This window comes from Carassius auratus, chromosome 19, assembly GCF_003368295.1.
Source record: "Carassius auratus strain Wakin chromosome 19, ASM336829v1, whole genome shotgun sequence".
Taxonomy (NCBI): Eukaryota; Metazoa; Chordata; class Actinopteri; order Cypriniformes; family Cyprinidae; genus Carassius; species Carassius auratus.
The window spans coordinates 28,703,090-28,726,954 of record NC_039261.1 but is presented as its reverse complement, the minus strand read 5'-3'; the positions used below and the strand labels follow the sequence as shown (position 1 = coordinate 28,726,954).

Below are 23,865 nucleotides of genomic sequence, written 5' to 3'. Positions count from 1 at the left end.
TTCTAATAATAGAAAAAAAAACTAATATTAAATAAAAAAAATATATATATTTTATTAAATTAAAATCTAATGGTTAAAATGTCATGTTAAAATAAATTTATCTTTTCCTGTAACTGATATTTCAATATAAACATATTCTCTAGGCTGTTCATCACATCACACCTAAATACATCACACAGTATTTCAAATTTTAGTAATAATTCTGCACCATATTTACGACAAAATGCTTTTATTTGGCAGCAAGAAAAATTTTTCAACAAAACATTTATAGCATTGCAGCTGTAGAATTACAAAATGTAAGAAAATATGAGCAATATAACAGCATGTGTGTGTAATTCATTCATTACACTGCTGTGTGTTGATGCTGTTGGTGACTGCCCTGTGGGACGGGTGCGTGGCGTCACAGCTGACGGTTGTTGCACTGCTCCACTCACTCTCAGTGAGGCTCAGGCTGCTGCTCCAGCTGTACAGTCCATCCTTCTGCAGCTGACTGGGACTCAGATTGACACCAGAGCTCCTGCTGCTGCCGTCCACCTTCCAGCTCAGCTTCCAGTCAGAGGGGAATCCCTTACTGGCCACACACAGCACTGTAGCCTTCCCCTGCTGCAGCTCGTCTCTGGAGGGAGGCAGCACCGTCAGAGCGGGACGAGACGCAGCTAAAGAGAGACACAGATGGAAACTGTGAGGTTTCACTCTTCTGAAAAACAGCTCTATCAGTCTTTCTGACTGTCTTTCACTTCCCTTTAAGAGATTCACAGTTAATCAAGCACATCTCAAATGCAACGCTCCATAAAACACACATTTTACCAGCAAGCATACATACCTTATTAATTATTAATTGTAGAAAATGTTATATTATATGGTTTTTGTCAACATAATCCATATTATTAAATTATTTGTTAAAAACATGTTACTTACAGACATAACTACTTGTAGATTGTAAACCACACCAGAAGAAAACACATCTCTATCTTATGTGACACTCAAAAAAGTCATTAAAAAACTTAATCAGCACTGTGAAATAATGCTGCAATTAGATATATCAATGTCTTTGAGTTGTGTTAATGTCTGTGAAATAACTTAAATATCCAACTAAACTTATCAATTTAAGTAAAGCAAACACATTATTATTTATTGTAATGTTGAATTCAAAGTTGTGAAGCAGATCTGAAGTTCAACAGCCTTTAAAAACACATAAGTATTTTTCTACTCATGACAAATGTAATAATTAAAGAAATTCATATTCAGTTCATAATTACACAGCCCAACAATACAGATTTCATTTTACAGTACTTATAACTTTCATCTGAAACAGTAGTTAGACATATTTCTATTTCACATAAAGTTCATAAACATAGTCTATAAAATGCATATTTATTTATTTACCACTCAAACAGATAAAAAGGTAAACCAAATAATTTTAAATCATTTAGAAGAGATGCTGTCACACAAGGCAAAACATAGTCTGAGGATTGCCTCTTTTTTATTTTATTTACTCTTCTTCTAATGGTCGGTTCTTCTTATTATTAATAACTAATTAATTAATAGAAATAGAAATAGAAAGAGATTTACTTACTTCCAACTGAGAGTCGGGTGCCTCCACCGAACGTGCGCCACAGTGATACAAACTCAATCAGCAGCTGAACAAAAACCTCCTGCACTAAAACTGACACTGACACCAACACTCACTATAACACTGTGAGACTTATCTTAGTATATCGTAGTATTATCTTATGTATCTTAGTTTAGTTTTGCTTAGACATGACATAATTTGAAATTAATTATTTATATTTTATTAATGTCAGTTAATTAAATGCTGCAAAATATATGATGATGGTAAATTCCAGGATGCGTCTGAATGTGTTTTTGAAAGTGTTTTGCATATTAACTGAACGCTGCGCATAAAACTCCACTGATGATTATTAGTGTGTGACACTGACACACACACAGAAGAAACTATGATTTCTCTTATTCTAACTCTGGGCACATTCTGTCTGCTTGCTCAAGGTTCAGGAATATATTTTTGACATAACAGAATTAATTGTTTTGAATTTTTTTTTTATAATTTTAATTTGTGCTTTGCTTTTTTAGCTTTATTATATTAAGATGGTTTTATAGCAGATGAAAACTGGTCTTTGCTTGTATTTTGCAGTATTGTAATATCTGGTTTTGGTCTCTCTCTCAGTTTCTCATGAAGAGGTTCAGTCTCCTGAGTCTCTGTCTGTTAAAGCAGGAGAATCTGTCTCTATCAGCTGCACTGGGACCAGCGGAGTTGGTGATGACATGAGCTGGTATCTGGAGAAAACTGGAGAAGCTCCTAAACTCCTGATCTACACAGCCACTGAACTTGAAACTGGAGTCCCAGATCGATTCAGTGGAAGTGGATCTGAACCTGATTTTACACTGAATATACGTGGAGTCCAGCCTGAGGATGCAGGAGTTTATTACTGTATGGGGTATTATAGTGATACAGTGATCACACGGTGAAACAGCATCGTACAAAAACCTCCCTCAGTCTGACACATTGAAAATATGTGAGTGCTGAGTTCACAATATCAATATGATAAATACTCTTACTCCCTAGTTAGTTCAGTATGAATTACGTTTGAATAAACATACTGGCATTTGTTTGTAACCAAACATATTCTTAAATTTATCCTTTTAATTGTTTTAATCCTGAAGACAATAGCACAAAACTATAAATTTCAAACTATATGCCATAATTTTTACCATTTTAAACAACAGTCGGTAAGATTTTAATTATTCAGTCTGTTCATGAAATCACAATTGTCATTATTTCAGCTGAAAAGAATATAAATGAAGAAAAGCTAGCCTTATGTCAATTATCTCCAATTATCTTTGTCTCAGTTGTCAAGATTCACAATTAATGATTTCAAAGAGCTTTTATTTAAAATAACATGCTTTTATATAAAAACAAATTCTTACTGAACTTGTTAAAGCAGGCTTAAAGAAAGATTAACATAAAAAGTGAATTAGTACACAGTCGTGTTTGTCCATTAGTAAAACTGTGTATGTGTGGTTGTTTAAGTATGAATGAGTGATTATGCATGCCTATAATCTATGCCAGAGTATGTTTTTAACTGGTCATCATTACACTGCTGTGTGTTGATGCTGTTGGTGACTGCACTGTGGGACGGGTGCGTGGCGTCACAGCTGACGGTTGTTGCACTGCTCCACTCACTCTCAGTGAGGCTCAGGCTGCTGCTCCAGCTGTACAGTCCATCCTTCTGCAGCTGACTGGGACTCAGATTGACACCAGAGCTCCTGCTGCTGCCGTCCACCTTCCAGCTCAGCTTCCAGTCAGAGGGGAATCCCTTACTGGCCACACACAGCACTGTAGCCTTCCCCTGCTGCAGCTCGTCTCTGGACAACACAGTCTCACTCTCTACTCGTCAAATGTCTGACGCATGGTCAAGTGATCTGGCGTCACTTTTTTGACGCAATGGGTATACCTTTGGCGTTATTTTTCAACGTGCAGGTTAGTCCGATAGACTTCTATAGAACTCAGCAGCGTTTAAATTTGACGTCTTGGTTCAGCACACCGCAACTACACTGAATAAATAAAAATAAATAATAGGCTACAAAAAATATATATATATATATATATATATATGACAGAGATCGTTTTTATCTGAGTTTGACCAAAGCAACACTCAACTGCAGGGAAAACGGCATAAAAAGGTGAGTTTAACAACGCTCCAAGGCGCGTGCAAGTAAGCAGTTTAACCGTTTTCTTACACACCATTCTCGCTTATCGCTTATTCATAGTTCATCATCTCTATGAAATCACGTTCAAGAAGTCTCATTCAGCACACATCGCGATACTTGCCATCAGTTTCCATGTGCCACAGGGTCGGTGAGTAGATATAATTACGCTCTTTTAATGCCTGTTATAAAATGTATTCTGTCTTTATTAATCAGATTAGCGCCATATTGTTTACTCGCTGTATTATATCAGTCATCCTCGGCTGTCTTTGAGTTTCATTGCGTTTAACTAAATGAACACACCTGCTAACTAGTGTGATTAAACCCTGTCGGTCACGTGACGTGCCATAGACTTTCAATATATTCATTTCATGTCAAAGATGTAAATTTGTAGTAAAATCATGGTAACCACGGCATGTACAATAGCAACAAATTAAATTTGAAGTTAAGATCCAGGAACGGGAGATTTACCATGTTTTTTCCTCAGTAACTGTAGTTCTACTATGGTATATTAATAATCAATACAACAATAAAATAATCATCAAACTAACTATGGTTGTACAACTGTAATTGTCGTTTTTGATGTGCTTTTATATGACAGATATCACACATTTACTGTACCATGCTTTTGTTACATTTTTATGTAAATCCAAAAAAAGTAAATAAATGAAAGGACACATTTTTCCCTTCCTGCAGTTCATTCATATCAGTTTATATTTTAAATATTTTGCTCACAAAACATTATTAAAATTCTGTTTATAATTCTATTTTATTTTACCCCCCTCCTCCTTTCTTATTTTTATTATTTATGTATTTTTTTTTTTTGTTGAAAAGATGTAAAGGAAGCAGTGTTTGTGGAGAGGTTTTCCTTCAGAAATGGAGAAGACTGAAAGCTGCGGAGGCAGACATTTGCAGCAGTAAGTCTGTGTTGGTTTTACATTTTTATCAAACTGCTGTTATAAATTGCACAGCATTTGTTGTTTCTTAAACTTTTGCACTGTCCAAATACCCACACTTGCCATCTTTGCACTTGACCAATCGATTATTTATTTGACGTCTTTCCTATGTTTAGGCCAAGTGTTCGAGTGAGCATGATGACCACAAGTGTGTGTCGAACTTTTCATGACCTGATGACAGTGGTTCCCAATCCTGATCCTGGAGAACCCCAGCACTGCACGGTTTTGGCGTCTCTCTTATCTCACAAACACACTTTTGAGGTCTTGGAGTCTTCACTGATGAGCTGATGAGTTGAATCAGGTGTGTTTGATCAGGGAGACATCTCAAATGTGCTGTGTTGGGCTTCTCCAGGACCAGGATTGGGAGCCACTGCCTTATGGGACACACTTAAGTGTTTACAGAGATTTTTTTTTTTTTTTTTGATTATTATTCAACTTTGCATTTTAAAATAAATTCTAATTCTCTTTTCATTAGTCCCTATTACAGAGGACAATTTAATTTTGGGGGCTTCTAATTAAGTGAAAAAAAAGCAGTTGCAAATGATGTACAAAATAAATATACTTTTCTGTACACCAAGAAAACATGCAACACTTTGTTTTACTACCAAATTATTCTCAGTATCTAATTATTATTATTATTATTATTATTAATAATATTTCACATACATTGGAAAGGTTTCCGTGAGCAGATCAATTACACTACTGATAACATTCCTTTAAGCATGTAATATATTTTTTTATAATTCATATGAATATAGCTTGCTATTATTGACTAGCTTTTAATAATAGATGCATTTTATATATAATTATACAGCATCTTTACAGAGGCTGGTTTTATGGTCTAAAAGTAGCATGTAATAATATTTCCTTCCTTTCTGTCTTTCAGGATTGTTCGCAGATAATGATGTTCTTCTCGATCATGCACAAGGACTCACCTCTTTAACTCTTTATCTTCCCAACACACACAGAAATGCTCCCTTGATTAGTGTTTAGACTTTGCAGTGCAGTTTTGTTTTAGTTCTAAGCTTATAATGAATACATTGTGACCTTCCAGCAACCCATATATTGTATACAGAACCAGTGATCAAAACAATGGTTGAAAATAGTATTTTTATATTGATAAAGCATTGTGTTCTCTTTTTCAAGCTTCATACAGTAAACTTTACTTCTGGTGCTTTTATCATAAAAAAACAAACATCAGTTCTCATCAGGAGTTTTCGTAAAGGACGTATTCATGCACAGCCATCCCCTAGTTCCAGTCATGAAGTGAATGATGTTATTGTCAGTTTTATTTCTGCATTTTTATGTAGCAGGTGTTTGTTTTCCTGAACGTTATCTTTCTTCCTTTGTTCGGACAATCAGTGTTTATTTGATGCTGTGCTGATTGAGGTTTATAGATGATATTGCACACTTGACATGCATGTCTTCATGGTCTTTATTTTCTGAGTTTGAAACAGTGTGTTGTATCACTTTTTGGTCAAATTAATTCTTCAGTGTTCTCTGAAAGACTATCTGTATTTACTTTTTTTTTTTAATAAAAGTATTTGCAAAGAATTTTTATTCTTCATAGTGGCAAAAACAACTTATTGACAGAGGATGCAGTGCAGTTATATGGGCAATTTGTCTTTGAATCAGTTTTTTTAACTCTGTTTTTATTGCTAGATTTCAATTGGTAAAGAATGGCAAATCACAGAAAAACAAAAGTGAATAATTTTTATAGATTTAAAACAAAACATAACATGCAATTTAAATGTTACAAGCTAATCATTTGATTAGAAAATGCACCTGTCTTAGAAAAAAAAAAAAGATTTAATGAGAGGAATCGGTTCGATAGAACTGCGAATGCTGGCCATGTGCTCATCAATATTGCCCAATTTTTGTCAAGCTGAAAACAATAATTAGCGCATTTGCATTATTGTTGGAGGAAAGTGTAGACGTTAATAAAACACAATCTAATAGGTAGCAAATGTTATTGATTGTTAACCAATCTATCCCTTCAGCCGAAAAACGAAAGTCATCGGTCATAAATGGATAAGGAAGCGTGACGCCGCTGCTCAGCTTTGATATCATTGGCTGTCAATGTCCCTTGTCATCGCAGGGTTGTCTGTGGTTGGACTATCCTTTAACCCATACTAAACAGCGCATCGTGTTACAAAAGAACGTTTTGCTACTATTATCACATTAGTAATATATTAAGTCAACAATTAAGGGTTGCTATGTTGAGGAAAATTACCTCTTTAGCGAGATCCTAACCCTAACCTTAATCATAACTTCGATGAACTACAAAAAACAGCCCCTAGTTTCGCCTTTCCATATATAGAACGACGGAGGCTTGTGGGTAATGTAGTTTAAATCGTTTTATTGACGAAATGAAATAAATAATATATTTAATGGAAAACTGGATATATGAATAGTTTCATTGTGTAAACCTCTATGATATAATTGAAAGACAGAGTGAAATTTGGTATTTTAGAGGGAGCAATATTTAAAATGGCTTTATGAAACATTTCCATTTATTTCTGAAAACTGTGCCCGACATTATTTTATCAGCATAGCATAAGTAAAAATTCTTCTGGTTTTCTCTTTGATTCATTAATTGGACTCTGATTTACAGCCATTTCAAATGTACAGTTTTTGGCTCTTCCGGGGGGTGCTACTGGGCCCCTGGGGGTAGAAGGGCAGTAAAACCTACATGTATGTATTCTCCTCATAATGGACAACAAACTGAGCTGAGTCACATTTATATCTGACAGTTTTCACAGACTAACCTTTTCTTATTCTTATGTCATGAGCAGTAAAGCTTTTGACAGGACATGGTGAGGCCATCTGATGAAACATGGCAAAATTAGAAAGAAATGATTTAATAATAAAAATTATAGATTATTTATTTTATTTTTGAAGTTAACAGTAATAAATATAATGGATAAACCTGCAACAACATGCCATTATCTATTCCCCACTGTTAAGCAATAATCAAGGACAATTTATACACATTGTGATACTTCACTATTCCACAAGGAATAATTCATGGAGTACTCAGAATACTATATATATTAACTAATTAGCAACAATCAGTGTAAAAATGTCCTCCTCATCCCCTTATCTGGGTCCTCAGATGCTGAACATCAGTAATGTGCGTGCTCTTGGATTTAATGCAGTACAAGATCCATGTTGATCATTCCTGCTACATTCTCAGTTATCCCTCAAGTGTTTGTAACTATAAAGTAAATGGCTTTTCAAAATAATTCATCTAGTAAATCCCTTTATATAGATATATATATATATATAGGCATATTTGTGATTAAATATATACAATACTAACTTTCTGGTGTATTGTTGTTCCAGGTGTCATTAATGTTTAAGCAAAAAATAATCCTGGTAATTAATATGTAGTTTTTCAAGTGTAGAATAAACCCATAGTAGCCTACAGTATCTAGTAAAATTATGAATTTACCAAGAATTTTCAACACACAATATTCACCATATTAATTTTATTGAAGCATAGACTATGAAGTTGATAAAGTAGCTTCAAGACAAACACAGTTCAAGGAAAATAATAAAGGATCAAAAATTCATTAATATCATAAATTAATCAGTTCACACAGATGAGTGATGAAATGTCCTTAAAAGTAAAAATAATCCATCCAGTCAACTGTGATACAGATCATGTGATACATTTAAGACATGTGATACTGTTCCAGAAAATAATGATTCCCATCATCACATCTAAACTGGTTTCATCTCCCCATCGTGATCTTCTTCTCTCGTGTCTGGAAACAGTTTGTGGTTGATATCCAGCACTGGTGTGGTGTAGCCTTTTCTCAGCCAGAGGATCTCTCAGTCCTAAGATCCCAGACCTGGTCAAAGTGAAACACACAATACAGATTAAGTTGTTTAATTGACAGAGAGCTCAGGTTATGTTCTGTGTGATTTTAGCAGGGTGAGCAACTATGACCCTTGTAGTGCTGTACACTTACCATTCTTCAAGCTGTTTTAAGACCTTTTGAGAAGCTTTTTCTCTGAAGACAATTTACCACATCCTCTTCTTTCAGTCCTTTCAAGAGCATCACTTGGTCAAAACCCCCCATTTGGCTGATGAGATCATCTGTACAAATTAAAATACTGCAATAAAAATTTCATTCTGCAAGAATTAAGGCAAAGGACTTGCTCATGAGACACCCCTTAGCATGTGACAGAATTTTTTGCCTCTATAATTCATCTATTGTTGCAGTAAATGTGTCTTTTTTCCCCTCTCTAATCTATCTTCAAAGTTCCTGACTTCTCTCACAAATGTGTTTTAGTGTAAGGCCTGGCTTCAAACCAATCAACTATCAATCCACAATTTATAATACAACATTTATGAAACAATGAAATAATGTAAACCACTTACATAAAACTTGTATTCTTTTATTTAAGACAAACAGTTGGTGTTTTTTTTTTTTTTTTTTACTTAAAGTTTAAAAATATTCGGGTCACACTTTGCCTACATGATTTAATTGTAATAGCTGTATATAATTTTTTTTTTTATTAAGAATAAAAACATAGAAAGAATAAATTACGGCTGAGATGAACAGTCCTGTGAGATAAAATCATAAAGTGCTGTAACACATAACACAGCATTGCACAGCATTGCTTCAACACACACATACCAGAGGACTTCAGTCTTTGTTTGGGCTCAAGATGGCCGTCTTCATTCCTCATGAGCAAATCATTTCCTTGGTCTTCCTTCTCTTCGGAAAAACAAGATAATCTTACTCTGTGTGCAATTAACATTGCTCATTAAACATATAATTAAGTTAATTTAAAATAAGATTCAGACCAGAGCATTTGATGAGTAAATGTTGATTCAGAAATATTTTAAACAAATGTACCTGGGAAGAGCTGATCATGGCAAAATTCGCTGAGACTCAGTAATAGCTCTTTTAGTTTTTAGGAAGGTTTGTGAGGGTTAGCTCTTAAAAGAGCTGTTGAGCTTGAACAGCATTATCTGCAAACAATCCTGTAAGACAGAAAGAAAGAAAAATATTACTACATTACATGCATCTTATACATTACTGTGCATATGTGTGTGTGTAATTATACAGCTATATTCATATATATATTAAAAAAAATTATTACAAGCTAACAGGACTGTTATCAGTAGTGCGCAAGTCTTAATAATGCCAAAGCGCAGTGCCCTTAATGAACACTAAACCCACATTATCTCCAATACCGCTCCGGAGCTCTATACCAGGCTTAGTGTATCCCATCATGCATCAATTTTTGGAATAAATTGTGAGACCTTTTGTCGAGATCTCACAAGGGGTCACGGAAACCTTTACAATGTATGTAAAATATTAATAATAATAATAATAATAATAATAATAATTAGATATTGAAAATAATTTTTCAATTAATTTATTTTAAAATGCAAAGTTGAATGATCAAACTAAAAATCTCTGTAAACACTTAAGTGTGTCCCATAAGGCAGTGGCTCCCAATCCTGGTCCTGGAGAAGCCCAACACAGCACATTTGAGATGTCTCCCTGATCAAACACACCTGATTCAACTCATCAGCTCATCAGTGAAGACTCCAAGACCTCAAAAGTGTGTTTGTGAGATAAGAGAGACGCCAAAACCGTGCAGTGCTGGGGTTCTCCAGGATCAGGATTGGGAACCACTGTCATCAGGTCATGAAAAGTTCGACACACACTTGTGGTCATCATGCTCACTCGAACACTTGGCCTAAACATAGGAAATACGTCAAATAAATAATCGATTGGTCAAGTGCAAAGATGGCAAGTGTGGGTATTTGGACAGTGCAAAAGTTTAAGAAACAACAAATGGTGTGCAATTTATAACAGCAGTTTGATAAAAAGGTAAAAACAACACAGACTTACTGCTGCAAATGTCTGCCTCTGCAGCTTTCTGCCTTCTCCATTTCTGAAAAAATACCTCTCCACAAACACCACAGGGATGACTGCTTCCTTTACATCTTTTCAGCAAAAAAAAAATACATAATAATAAAAATAAGAAAGGGAGAGGGGTACAATAAAATAGAATTATAAACAGAATTTTAATAATGTTTTGTGAGCAAAATATTTAAAATATAAACTGATATGAATGAACTGCAGGAAGGGAAAAATGTTTCCTTTTATTTATTTACTTTTTTTGGATTTACATAAAAAGGTATCAAAAGCATGGTACAGTAAATGTGTGATATCTGTCATATAAAAGCACATCAAAAACGACCATTACAGTTGTACAACCAAAGTTAGTTTGATGATTATTGTATTGTTGTATTGGTTATTAATATACCATAGTAGAACTACAGTTACTGTGGCAAAAACATGGTAAATGTCCCGTTCCTGGGTTTTAACTTCAAATTTAATTTGTTGCTATTGTACGTGTCGTGGTTACCATGATTTTACTACAAATTTACATCTTTGACATGAAATGAATATATTGAAAGTCTATGGCACGTCACGTGACCGACAGGGTTTAATCACACTAGTTAGCAGGTGTGTTCATTTAGTTAAACGCAATGAAACTCAAAGACAGCCGCGGATGACTGATATAATACAGCGAGTAAACAATATGGCGCTAATCTGATTAATAAAGACAGAATACATTTTATAACAGGCATTAAAAGAGCGTAATTATATCTACTCACCGACCCTGTGGCACATGGAAACTGATGGCAAGTATCGCGATGTGTGCTGAATGAGACTTCTTGAACGTGATTTCATAGAGATGATGAACTATGAATAAGCGATAAGCGAAATGGGTTGTAAGAAAACGGTTAAACTGCTTACTTGCACGCGCCTTGGAGCGTTGTTAAACTCACCTTTTTATGTCGTTTTCCCTGCAGTTGAGCGTTGCTTTGGTCAAACTCACCGCTGAGTGCTGTTTTACCTGCAGTTGAGTGTTGTTAAATTCACCACTGATGAACGCGCTAAGCTTTGGCACAGAGATCACTTTGATATCAGATTGCGAGAATATTTAAACCCTTAAAAACAAGTTGGAGGGCCAGATAAAAACGATCTCTGTCATATATATATATATATATATTTTGTAGCCTATTATTTATTTTTATTTATTCAGTGTAGTTGCGGTGTGCTGAACCAAGACGTCAAATTTAAACGCTGCTGAGTTCTATAGAAGTCTATCGGACTAACCTGCACGTTGAAAAATAACGCCAAAGGTATACCCAGTGCGTCAAAAAAGTGACGCCAGATCACTTGACCATGCGTCAGACATTTGACGAGTAGAGAGTGAGACTGTGTTGCTCTGGAGGGAGGCAGCACCGTCAGAGCGGGACGAGACGCAGCTAAAGAGAGACACAGATGGAAACTGTGAGGTTTCACTCTTCTGAAAAACAGCTCTATCAGTCTTTCTGACTGTCTTTCACTTCCCTTTAAGAGATTCACAGTTAATCAAGCAGATCTCAAATGCAACGCTCCATAAAACACACATTTTACCAGCAATCATACATACCTTATTAATTATTAATTGTAGAAAATGTTATATTATATGTTATTTGTTAAAAACATGTTACTTATAGATATAGCTACTTGTAGATTGTAAACCACACCAGAAGAAAACACATCTCTATCTTATGTGAGATTCAATGAAAAAATTCATTAAAAAACTTAATCAGCACTGTGAAATAATGCTGCAATTAGATATATCAATGTCTTTGAGTTGTGTTAATGTCTGTGAAATAACTTAAATATCCAACTAAACTTGTCATTTTAAGCAAAGCAAGCACATTATTATTTATTGTAATGTTGAATTCAAAGTTGTGAAGCAGATCTGAAGTTCAACAGCCTTTAAAAACACATAAGTATCAGTATTCATATTCATATATTCAGTGTTCTTAAAAATCAAGGTTTATAACTTTAAGTCTATACTAGACTTAAATGTATATATTGGATTTATATCTACCTTTTAGGTTTATATTCTGAGAAAATTAAAAAAAACTTTAAAAAATTAAATAATTTTGTATTTCACCTAAAATTTAGGTGTTTTATTTTATACATTACTGTAAATAAAATCCTTTTTTTTCTACACATGAACAATTCAAAAAATTAAATAATTTTTTTCCAGTTCATAATTAAACAGATTCATGGTCAAATGTAATTACCAACAATATGGATTTTTATATGTTTTTAATGCCCCAGTAGTACGAACTTAATCAGTGTCTGCACAAAAACACTGACATCAACACTCACTATAAGACTGTGAGACTTATCTTAGTATTATCTTAGCATTAGCATTATCTTATGTAGCTGTAAGTTTTGTTTTGCTTAGACAGGACAAAATTAGAAATTAATTATTTTTATTTCGATATATGTTTGGTAAATTCCAGGATGCATCTGAATGTGTTTTTGAAAGTGTTTTGCATATTAACTGAACACTGCGCTTAAAACTCCACTGATGATTATTAGTGTGTGACACTGACACACGCACAGAAGAAAAAATGGTTTCTTTTATTCTAACTCTGGGGACATTCTGTCTGCTTGCACAAGGTTCAGTAATATATTTGACATAATTGAATTAATCGTTTGGAATTTATTTTATATTATTTAAATTTGTGCTTTGCTTTGTAGTTTTATTATGTTTGGGATGACAGCTTTATAGCAGATGAAAACTGGTCTTTGCTTGTATTTTGCAGTATTGTAATATTTGTTTTTGCACTTTCTCTCAGTGTCTCATGAAGAGGTTCAGTCTCCTGAGTCTCTGTCTGTTAAAGCAGGAGAATCTGTCTCTATCAGTTGCACTGGGACCAGCGGAGTTGGTGATGACATGAGCTGGTATCTGCAGAAAACTGGAGAACCTCCTAAACTCCTGATCCATGACGCAAGTCAACTTGTATCTGGAGTCTCAGATCGGTTCAGTGGAACTTATTCTGGATATGTATTTACACTGAACATACGTGGAGTCCAGTCTGAGGATGCAGGAGTTTATTACTGTATGGGGTATTATGGTGGTGGAGTGTTCACACAGTGAAACAGCATCGTACAAAAACCTCCCTCATTCTGACAGCTGAGAGAATATGATAATACTGAGAAGTTCACAACATCAGTCAGTTACGATATTATCAGATAAGTTGTGCTAAAATTAGATTTGCAAATATAAATAGTACATGCATGAGATAATACACATTGATGAATTAATTAGACTTTAGTTCATTATAAATGAAACATGAAATCCACGTGTTTGTTTCAGTAGTCACACACTCTTTCATTCAGCTTGTAGCATTTTGAGCAACAGAATTTAAAATCTGTATATTATATTTTAATTGTAATTGTACATTTTAAATTAATTCAGCTGAAATGTAGAGCCTACAGAGTAAGTGAATCTTAGCCTTGGGCCAGTTATGCTTAAATTCAGAGGGCAGGATCCTAAAACCTTCAAAAAGCAGCAGCAAATGCTGATGTGAGCTTTACTTTGTGCAACATAAAGATAACAAATCATATTATCATATTACACTGTTTATAAATATGTGAACTCATACCATCAAAACACATGAACATTATCTTTTAAATTCTATTAAAAAATATAGTGTTATATATCATTCATATCACATTTACACAGCAATGAATCAATTAAAGGATAATCACACAGATGATAAAAGGTGAGTAATAAAAGAATCTATTCTTTCCTATTTATTTTTTAGAAATTAGTTTAGAAATAAGTTAATTTAATGTAGTGGATCCACTTGAGTTTGATAATCTGTTAAAGTTAGTATTACTAAAGATTAATTATTTGGTTAAAACTACAATTTGCTATTTTTAATCATTCTGAATTATTTAAGAATAAAAAAAAAAGAATTAAAATAATTAAAAAAAGTAATCTGTTCACGTAACTTGCATTACTTGTAATGAGTTACCCCCAACACATGCTGCTATCTGCTACAACCTGAAAATGTTTTTAAACTTCTGATTTACTTTAGAAATAAACTTTCATCTGGCATTTCAGACAAGTTCAGTGGAACTTATTCTGGAAATGAATCCAGAGTCCAGCTTGAGGATGAAGGAAAATTGTACTGAAATGGTTCAAATGTCATGTTCAAATAAATTTCTCTTTTGCTGTAATTAATATTTCAATATGAACATATTAGTATGCTCATCGCATCACACGTCCTAAAAAATTAAAAACCAATAAAAGTGCTACAGTATTTCATATTTTAGTAATAATTCAGCACCATATTTATGACAAAATGCTTTTATTTGGCAGCTAGAAAAAAAGTTCAACAAAACATTTATAGCATTGCAGCTGTAGAATTACAAAAGATAAGAAAATATGAGCAATATATCAGCATGTGTGTGTAATTTATTCATTACACTGCTGTGTGTTGATGCTGTTGGTGACTGCACTGTGGGACGGGTGCGTGGCGTCACAGCTGACGGTTGTTGCACTGCTCCACTCACTCTCAGTGAGGCTCAGGCTGCTGCTCCAGCTGTACAGTCCATCCTTCTGCAGCTGACTGGGACTCAGATTGACACCAGAGCTCCTGCTGCTGCCGTCCACCTTCCAGCTCAGCTTCCAGTCAGAGGGGAATCCCTTACTGGCCACACACAGCACTGTAGCCTTCCCCTGCTGCAGCTCGTCTCTGGAGGGAGGCAGCACCGTCAGAGCGGGACGAGACGCAGCTAAAGAGAGACACAGATGGAAACTGTGAGGTTTCACTCTTCTGAAAAACAGCTCTATCAGTCTTTCTGACTGACTTTCACTTCCCTTTAAGAGATTCACAGTTAATCAAGCACATCTGAAGTACAGCGGCCCATTAAAACATGTTTTACCAGCAATCACACATACGTATAAATTATACATTATAGATAATGTTATATTATATAGTTTCTGTCAACATATATTCAAATTATTGTTCAGTTATTTGTTAAAAACCTACTGTATTACTTAGTTATAGCTTCTTGTAGTTTAAAAACTACACCAGAAGAAAACATATTTCTGTCTCATGTGACATTCAATGAAAAAAAGTCATTAAAAACTTAATTAATACTGAAATAATGCTGCAATTAGATATCAAGATTTTGAGATAAATTGAATTTCCAGCTTAACCAAAATAAATTCATTATTTAAAGTAAAGCAAACGCTTAATTTGGAAACATTATTATTTATTGTAATGTTGAATTTAAAGTTGTGAAGCAGATCTGAAGTTCAACAGCCTGTAAAAACACATTAGTATTCATATTTATATATTCAGTGTTCATAAAAATCAAGATTTATGACTACATGAGAATTACATTTATATACTTGATTTAAATCTTCCTATCATGTCTATATTCTGAAAAATATTTTTTGATCTCTTTTATTTTGTTCCTCTTTGCATTAAATAATGTCCCTTTTTTCATTTTCAAAAATGAAAGAAATGTATTTTCAGTTCAAAATTATGTTTATTGCTCCATTTTACCGTATAGTAACTGACATCTGAAACAGTAGTTAGACATATTTCAATTTCACGTGAAGTAGTAAAAACAATCTATAAAATGGATACATTTTTATTTACCACTAAAATTAATTTAAACCCATTTAGAAATATACTGTATATGCTGTTACACAAGGCAAAACAATGGATTGCCTATTTTTTATTTTAATTCTTCTTCTTTTGGTCTGTTCTTCTTCTTCTTCTTATTACTAACAAATTAATTAATAGAAACAGAAATAATAGAAATTGAAATAGATTTACTTACTTCCAACCGAGAGTCGAGTTCCTCCACCGAACGTGTACCACAGTGATACAAACTCAATCAGCAGCTGAACAAAAACCTCCTGCACTAAAACTGACTCTGACACCAACACTCACTATAACACTGTGAGACTTATCTTAGTGCTTAGTATTGTGAGTATCTTAGTGCTCACAATAAAACACTGTATCTTAGGTTAGTTTTGCTTAGTTTGGTCAAATATTTTTATTGCATTAATGTTAATTAATTAAATGCTGCAGGAATGTATTTTGATAATTTTTGAGGTAAATTCCAGGATGCATCTGAATGTGTTTTTGAAAGTGTTTTGCATATTAACTGAACACTGCGCTTAAAACTGTGTGACACTGACACAAACACACACACACACACACACAGAAGAAACAATGATTTCTCTTATTCTAATGCTGGGGACATTCTGTCTGCTTGCTCAAGGTTGAAAATTAAATTTTCTAAATTATTCTACATTAATCATTTGGATTTTTTTAAATAATATTTTAATTTGTGCTTTGCCTTTTAGTTCTATTTAGATTGTTTTATAGCAGATTAAATCTTGTCTTTCTTTGTATTTTGCAGTATTGTAATATTTGTTTTTGATCTCTCTCTCAGTGTCTCATGAAGAGGTTCAGTCTCCTGAGTCTCTGTCTGTTAAAGCAGGAGAATCTGTCTCTATCAGCTGCACTGGGACCAGCGGAGTTGGTGATGACATGAGCTGGTATCTGCTGAAAACTGGAGAAGCTCCTAAACTCCTGATCCATGATGCAAGTCAACTTGTATCTGGAGTCTCAGATAGATTCAGTGGAACTTATTCTGGATATGTATTTACACTGAACATACGTGGAGTCCAGTCTCAGGATGCAGGAGTTTATTACTGTATGGGGGTTTATAGTGGTCCAGTGTTCACATGGTGAAACAGCATCGTACAAAAACCTCCCTCAGTCTGACGGCTGAGAGAATATGAGGATAATTTCAGCCAAGTTGCCCTGAATATTTAAACAACAGCTAAAACAGTAATGAAGATTTCTAAAGTATTCACTTTATTTAGATTTTAGATTTCAGCAGAAATTAGTAGCTTTAAGGGAAATGTTCAGCTCATAGCATTGTGAACAGAAACTTATGATTAAAGGCTAGAATTATAAGCAAATGTATCTGCAGCATAAAAGCACATCACATCTCATTATATCATATATGAGCATGTGAACTCATGCCATCAAAACACACTCAAATTATTCTCTTTTTAGTTATATTTTTAATATTAAAACATGATGTCAGTGTTCATGTTGCTCACATCCGCAAAATATCTACAGTCTATTTTGTTTAAAATTGTAAAATATAAAAGTAATTACCAAACATTAAATATATATTTATAACAGGGATTTGTTAAGCCTTAACCTAAATATAACCCTCTTCTCTATTCTTAAAATTAATTAACAACAAAGACCAACAAGGATGCTGCAGGACATTGGTGCTGGTTGTGATTTCCAGAATCACTGATGGACACCAAACAAGGATAGAGAAAGGATAAAAACTGGGAAGTTTCTTAAAAACATTTCTATCAGTCACTCTAAGTTTCTTTCACTTCTCTTGCACCTGAAAAGTTAATCAAGCACATCTGAGCCCATAAAAACAGCTTTCAGCTCAATTCAAAGACACACATTTATTTGGTGTTCATATTTTCAGGTTAAATAGATCTAGACACTTGAGTTGTGATGTTGAAAAGTGTATGTTGATGTGAAATATGGCAGCATACAAGTATGTTGTCAATGCTAATAATATTAGTTTTTGGTACTGTATCAAAATTGACAATGTGTATGAAAGAGTTTAAAATAACACAATATCCTAACAATGTAGTTACATAGTATTATGGTTTTTTTTTTTTTTTTTTTTTTGGTACTAGCAACAAATAAGCTTCTAATATATATAATAAAAAATAGTAATAATTCTGATGGTAATTTCTGTAATATATATATATGTATAGAAATAGAAATATATATATATATATATATAAATGTGTGTGTGTGTGTGTGTGTGTCATTACTTACACAAAATAATATTATCACAAAAATATACAGTACAACACTTGAATAATTATTGTTGATTGTTTCCATTCTTTTCAGATTCTGTACTATGTCTTCCAGCTCTTAGTTTTGCTCTCTAATGACAAATAAAGGACATGAAATTGCAAACAGTATCCAGGCTCCAGTTGGATAATTGTAAAATAAGGAACATGTTTGAGAAACGTCTGGTCATATGTGGTGCTTTGCATAGACAGTGACAGTGATCTGAAAATGTTTATAGGTCTGTTGAACTTTTCACTGAGCTTCTGTTCATGACAGCAGATCTAACAGCCAACATGACTTTGTTCTCTTTTATTATTTGGACACTCTACAGCATGCAAGGTAAAAGCCATTATTGTTACATGTGCTCTTTTAAATGTAATTAAAATAATAATAATTTTTTTTTAAATAATAATAATAATAATAAATTAAATACTAATCTGTGCTGTCATCACTTATTCTACACAGGATGTTTTGGACAAATAGTTGTGACTCAGTCTGAGGTTAAACCACTCCAGCCTGGTAAAACCATCTCTATGGACTGTAAAGTTGATACTGTGGTTTTCAAAAATGATCAAGGCACTGTCTCTAAAGGGCGTTATTACGTATCTTGGTACAGCCAAAAGCCTGAAGAGGCTCCCAGACTCTTGGTTTATTTTACAAATGAAAAAAACTCAGGAACTCCATCAAGATTCAGCGGCAGTGGACAAGGAAATGGTCTTGACTTTAGTCTGACCATCAGTGATGCCCAGCTTGAAGATGCAGGAGATTATTACTGTATGAGCAGCCATAAGATCAGTGATAAATGGGTGTTCACACAGTGAAAAGTTCCCGTACAAAAACTGCCCCTTTCAGATTACTAACTTCTTCTGATGCAGCTGCAGAGAACAAACACAATGACACACAAACTCTCACATATGTTTATGTGTTTAATATAATTAATCATCCAAAACAACAATATATTTATCCTTTGCCTGTAACATAGTATTTCCATAATTCAGATGGTTTATTTATTCCTCCTGTTCATTTATTTCATCCTGTTCAAATTCATAAATCCTGAAAACTATTAGCCTGTATTTTAATGTAATCTAAGTAAAATAAGTCCGCTAAAAGTAGTCAATACAGTGATCTCTCAGTGATTTCATAGATACCTTATTTTAAATTTTGTTTTAAATAAAAAATACTTTATTACATGTAGCTAAAATTAAATTAAAATTAAATTAAATTTAAATTTATGCATTTAGCAGACGCTTTTATCCAAAGCGACTTACAGTGCATTCAGGCTATCAATTTTTACATATCATGTGTTCCCGGGGAATCGAACCCCCAACCTTGCGCTTGCTTGCTAAAATAATGATTATGATGCCATGTTATCCTAAATATCTCTTTTTATTTAATGTTTTTAAATGTTTATTGTCACACCAAGAAGTCAACACCATATTAAGTCAAAATGCTTTTATTTGGGAGCAGTAAAATATAAAATAATCAAGAAAACATTTATAGCATTGCAGTTGTAAAATTACAACAGATAAGAATATATGAGCAATATACTAACAGCATGAAAGATTAGTTGTTGAGCAGTGGCTGATTTCAGAGAGTGTGTCAGTGTGAGTTTCACTGGTCCTCATTACACTGCTGTGTGTTGATGCTGTTGGTGACTGCACTGTGGGACGGGTGCGTGGCGTCACAGCTGACGGTTGTTGCACTGCTCCACTCACTCTCAGTGAGGCTCAGGCTGCTGCTCCAGCTGTACAGTCCATCCTTCTGCAGCTGACTGGGACTCAGATTGACACCAGAGCTCCTGCTGCTGCCGTCCACCTTCCAGCTCAGCTTCCAGTCAGAGGGGAATCCCTTACTGGCCACACACAGCACTGTAGCCTTCCCCTGCTGCAGCTCGTCTCTGGAGGGAGGCAGCACCGTCAGAGCGGGACGAGACGCAGCTAAAGAGAGACACAGATGGAAACTGTGAGGTTTCACTCTTCTGAAAAACAGCTCTATCAGTCTTTCTGACTGTCTTTCACTTCCCTTTAAGAGATTCACAGTTAATCAAGCAGATCTCAAATGCAACGCTCCATAAAACACACATTTACTATCTCTTAATATCGAGATTTTTAAATAATCAGTGTTCATTATAATTTTAATTTTAAACTTAATAATGAGGTTTCATTTGTTAACCTTAATTATAACAAACTAACACTGATCAGTTGAAAGAATGTTAAATTCAACATATACTTAAAAAAACAGTTATTTTTATTAACCATCATAAAGATTATTGATTGACATATTAAATGTATTGTTCATTGTTAGATAATGCATTAGGTTAATGAAAAAAAACAAGATGTATAACTATATCAGACTATACCGGATTTTAAACATCTAGCTCTCAGATTCTGATTTGTAAGAGCATACTCAGAATTTTACAAATATTATTTTGTGTTTTATTCACAAAATCTTCTCAGAAAATTAAGCTTTTGTGTTTTGTTTCTTTATTAACATATCCGAGTATAAAATAAAATTGTTAGACAATCATTAGACATTTAGATTTATAATTTTATATTTAACAATATATTTAGATTTTTATATTTCTTTAGTTCAGTTATAGAGTAATGTAACTGACATCTGAAACAGGAGTAAGGTATATTTCCTATGTGAAACACAATTCAATTAGATAAATAAACTATTGACTGTGGTCATGTTACACACTGTCATTTTTTTTTATCCTAGTTTGATCTCATATATCTTTTTCTGTGGTTTTATTTTTATATAAATATTTTGTAAAATAGAAAGAGATTTACTTACTTCCAACTGAGAGTCGAGTTCCTCCGCCGAAAGTCCACCACAGTGATACAAACTCAATCAGCAGCTGAACAAAAACCTCCTGCACTAAAACTGACACTGACACCAACACTCACTATAACACTGACACTGCTCTTAAGACTGATACTAAAACGCATAATACATTTTATTCATCACATCAAAAATAGAAATACATTTATTAAAAATAAAATGCTGCAAAATGTATATATATTATTTGGAGGTAAATTCTGGGATGCATCTGAATGTGTTTTTGAAAGTGTTTTGCATATTAACTGAACACTGCGCTTAAAACTCTGACACTGCCACACACACACACACACACACATAGAAACAATGATTTCTCTTATTCTAATGCTGGGGACATTCTGTCTGCTTGCTCAAGGTTCAGGAATATATTTGGACATTTTAAATTCTTTTAATTTGTGCATTCTATTAGTTTTATTATATTAAGATGGTTTTATAGCAGATGAAAACTGGTCTTTGTTTGTATTTTGCATTATTGTAATATTTGTTTTTGCACTTTCTCTCAGTGTCTCATGAAGAGGTTCAGTCTCCTGAGTCTCTGTCTGTTAAAGCAGGAGAATCTGTCTCTATCAGCTGCACTGGGACCAGCGGAGTTGGTGATGACATGAGCTGGTATCTGCAGAAAACTGGAGAGGCTCCTAAACTCCTGATCTACACAGCCAGTCGACGTCAGTCTGGAGTCTCAGATCGATTCAGTGGAACTTATTCTAGATATGTACTTACACTGAACATACGTGGAGTCCAGTCTGAGGATGCAGGAGTTTATTACTATGGGGTATTATAGTGCTACAGTGATCACACAGTGAAACAATATCGTACAAAAACCTCCCTCATTCTGACAGCTGAGAGAATATGATAATACCGAGAAGTTCACAGTATCAGTCAGTTACGATATTATCAGATAAGTTGTGCTTAATTAGATTTTCAAATATAAATAGTACATACATGACATAATACAGATTGATGAATAAATTAGACTTTAGTTCATTATAAATGAAACACGAAATCCATGTGTTTGTTTCAGTATTCACATACTCTTTCATTCAGCTTGTAGCATTTTGAGCAACAGAAGTTAAAATCTGTCCATGACATTTTAATTGTAATTTTGCATTTTAAATTAATTCAGCTGAAATGTAGAGCCTACAGAGTAAGTGAATCTTAGCCTTGGGCCAGTTATGCTTAAATTCAGAGGGCAGGATCCTAAAACCTTCAAAAAGCAGCAGCAAATGCTGATGTGAGCTTTACTTTGTGCAACATAAAGATAACAAATCATATTATCATATTACACTGTTTATAAATATGTGAACTCATGCCATCAAAACACATCTATTTAAAATTATAGTGTTATATATAATTCATATCACATTTAAACAACAATGAATCAATTAAAGGATAATCACACAGATGATAAAAGGTGAGTAATAAAAGTAATCTATTCTTTCCTATTTATTTTTCAGAAATTAGTTTAGAAATAAGTTAATTTAATGTAGTGGATCCACTTGAGTTTGATAATCTGTTAAAGTTAGTATTAACAAAGATTAATTATTTGGTTAAACCTACAATTTTCAATTTTTAATAATTCTGGTTTCACTGGGTTTGCTTGCACAAAGTTAAAATGTATTTTCTTACATTCAGACTAATGGCAGAAGGTCTGGGAAACATGGACGCTTTGAATGGCCGAGGCCATTTGATTGACAGGTAAAGCAACCAATCATGTTTAGTTTTGTGCTGTGTCATGTTTTTCACATACTTTTGAAAATCAAGCATTTAGTTCATCCTGATAAGTGCTCAGTCATGTCTATTTTACTAATTCTGGCTTCACTGGGTCTGCTTGCACAAGGTTAAAACTAGTTTTTCTACATTGTCAGGGAATTTGACATCTATCTTTGCAAAGTTTGTGCTTTCTCATTTTTAAATGGCTTTTTTATATTTAAACATGCATTTAAAGTAACACTTTTGATCTCTCTCTCAGTCTCTCATCAAGAGGTTCATTCTCCTGACCCATAGGAAAGATGTACTGCTCAGTGGTTTCTTCCTGAGCTCAGGAGGCTTAGATGAGATTCTCATATCTCTAATTGTAGTGTCAACAGCAATTCAGATGTCTCAGATATTTATCCTAAAAATCCTAAGGAGAAATAAGAGTAGACACAACTGAGACTTGAGAAAGTTCTGAAAGAAAGAAATCCAAAATGACAATGGGAAATCTCTTTATTGTCTAGCTGTAATCTGTTGCAAACCTCCATCTTAAAAACATTTTAATGCTCAGAAGTTGCTTTTTTATTGAAACAGGTTTTTCCACCTTTAATGGTCAGGACGGTAGAATTAGAGACAGGAAAAAATGGGACAGGTGAGAATTGAAAAGGAGCAAAAAAGTACCTCTAGCTAGGATTCAAACCCATGCCGTCTCAGGTGCAGTTGTGCTTAACGCTGATGTGCTGCTCACAAGTCTATTGTTCTAATAGAGGACACTCTGTGCTCAGGATACTAAGGAGCAATTCTCTTATATGTCTCACTGAGATATCAGCTTTGGCTTATAATATTTCTAGTTTACATTTATCTTCTCTGTATACACACTGT

At 33.9% G+C, this 23,865-nt stretch overlaps 7 gene segments (V, D, J or C); 4 read left to right on the top strand and 3 right to left on the bottom strand.

Annotated features, from left to right (window-relative positions):
- Positions 1–219: 219 nt before the first annotated feature.
- Positions 220–1,768, bottom strand: LOC113120237 (Ig kappa-b4 chain C region-like). The segment is given in 3 exon segments: positions 220–656; positions 1,577–1,684; positions 1,762–1,768. Coding segments are annotated over 3 exon segments (435 nt in total).
- A 168-nt stretch (positions 1,769–1,936) lies between these two features.
- LOC113120122 (immunoglobulin kappa variable 1-6-like) lies at positions 1,937–3,022 on the top strand. The segment is given in 2 exon segments: positions 1,937–2,007; positions 2,186–3,022. Coding segments are annotated over 2 exon segments (351 nt in total).
- Positions 3,023–13,135: 10,113 nt separating this feature from the next.
- Positions 13,136–14,384, top strand: LOC113120123 (Ig kappa chain V region 3368-like). The segment is given in 2 exon segments: positions 13,136–13,192; positions 13,372–14,384. Coding segments are annotated over 2 exon segments (351 nt in total).
- A 495-nt stretch (positions 14,385–14,879) lies between these two features.
- LOC113120236 (Ig kappa-b4 chain C region-like) lies at positions 14,880–16,703 on the bottom strand. The segment is given in 3 exon segments: positions 14,880–15,319; positions 16,379–16,468; positions 16,673–16,703. Coding segments are annotated over 3 exon segments (441 nt in total).
- A 2,023-nt stretch (positions 16,704–18,726) lies between these two features.
- LOC113120303 (Ig kappa chain V-II region MOPC 511-like) lies at positions 18,727–19,271 on the top strand. The segment is given in 2 exon segments: positions 18,727–18,789; positions 18,916–19,271. Coding segments are annotated over 2 exon segments (402 nt in total).
- A 616-nt stretch (positions 19,272–19,887) lies between these two features.
- LOC113120235 (Ig kappa-b4 chain C region-like) lies at positions 19,888–21,531 on the bottom strand. The segment is given in 3 exon segments: positions 19,888–20,387; positions 21,247–21,354; positions 21,501–21,531. Coding segments are annotated over 3 exon segments (465 nt in total).
- Positions 21,532–21,597: 66 nt separating this feature from the next.
- On the top strand, positions 21,598–23,443 carry LOC113120234 (immunoglobulin kappa variable 1-6-like). The segment is given in 3 exon segments: positions 21,598–21,646; positions 21,795–22,063; positions 23,261–23,443. Coding segments are annotated over 3 exon segments (501 nt in total).
- The last annotated feature ends 422 nt before the right edge of the window (positions 23,444–23,865 follow it).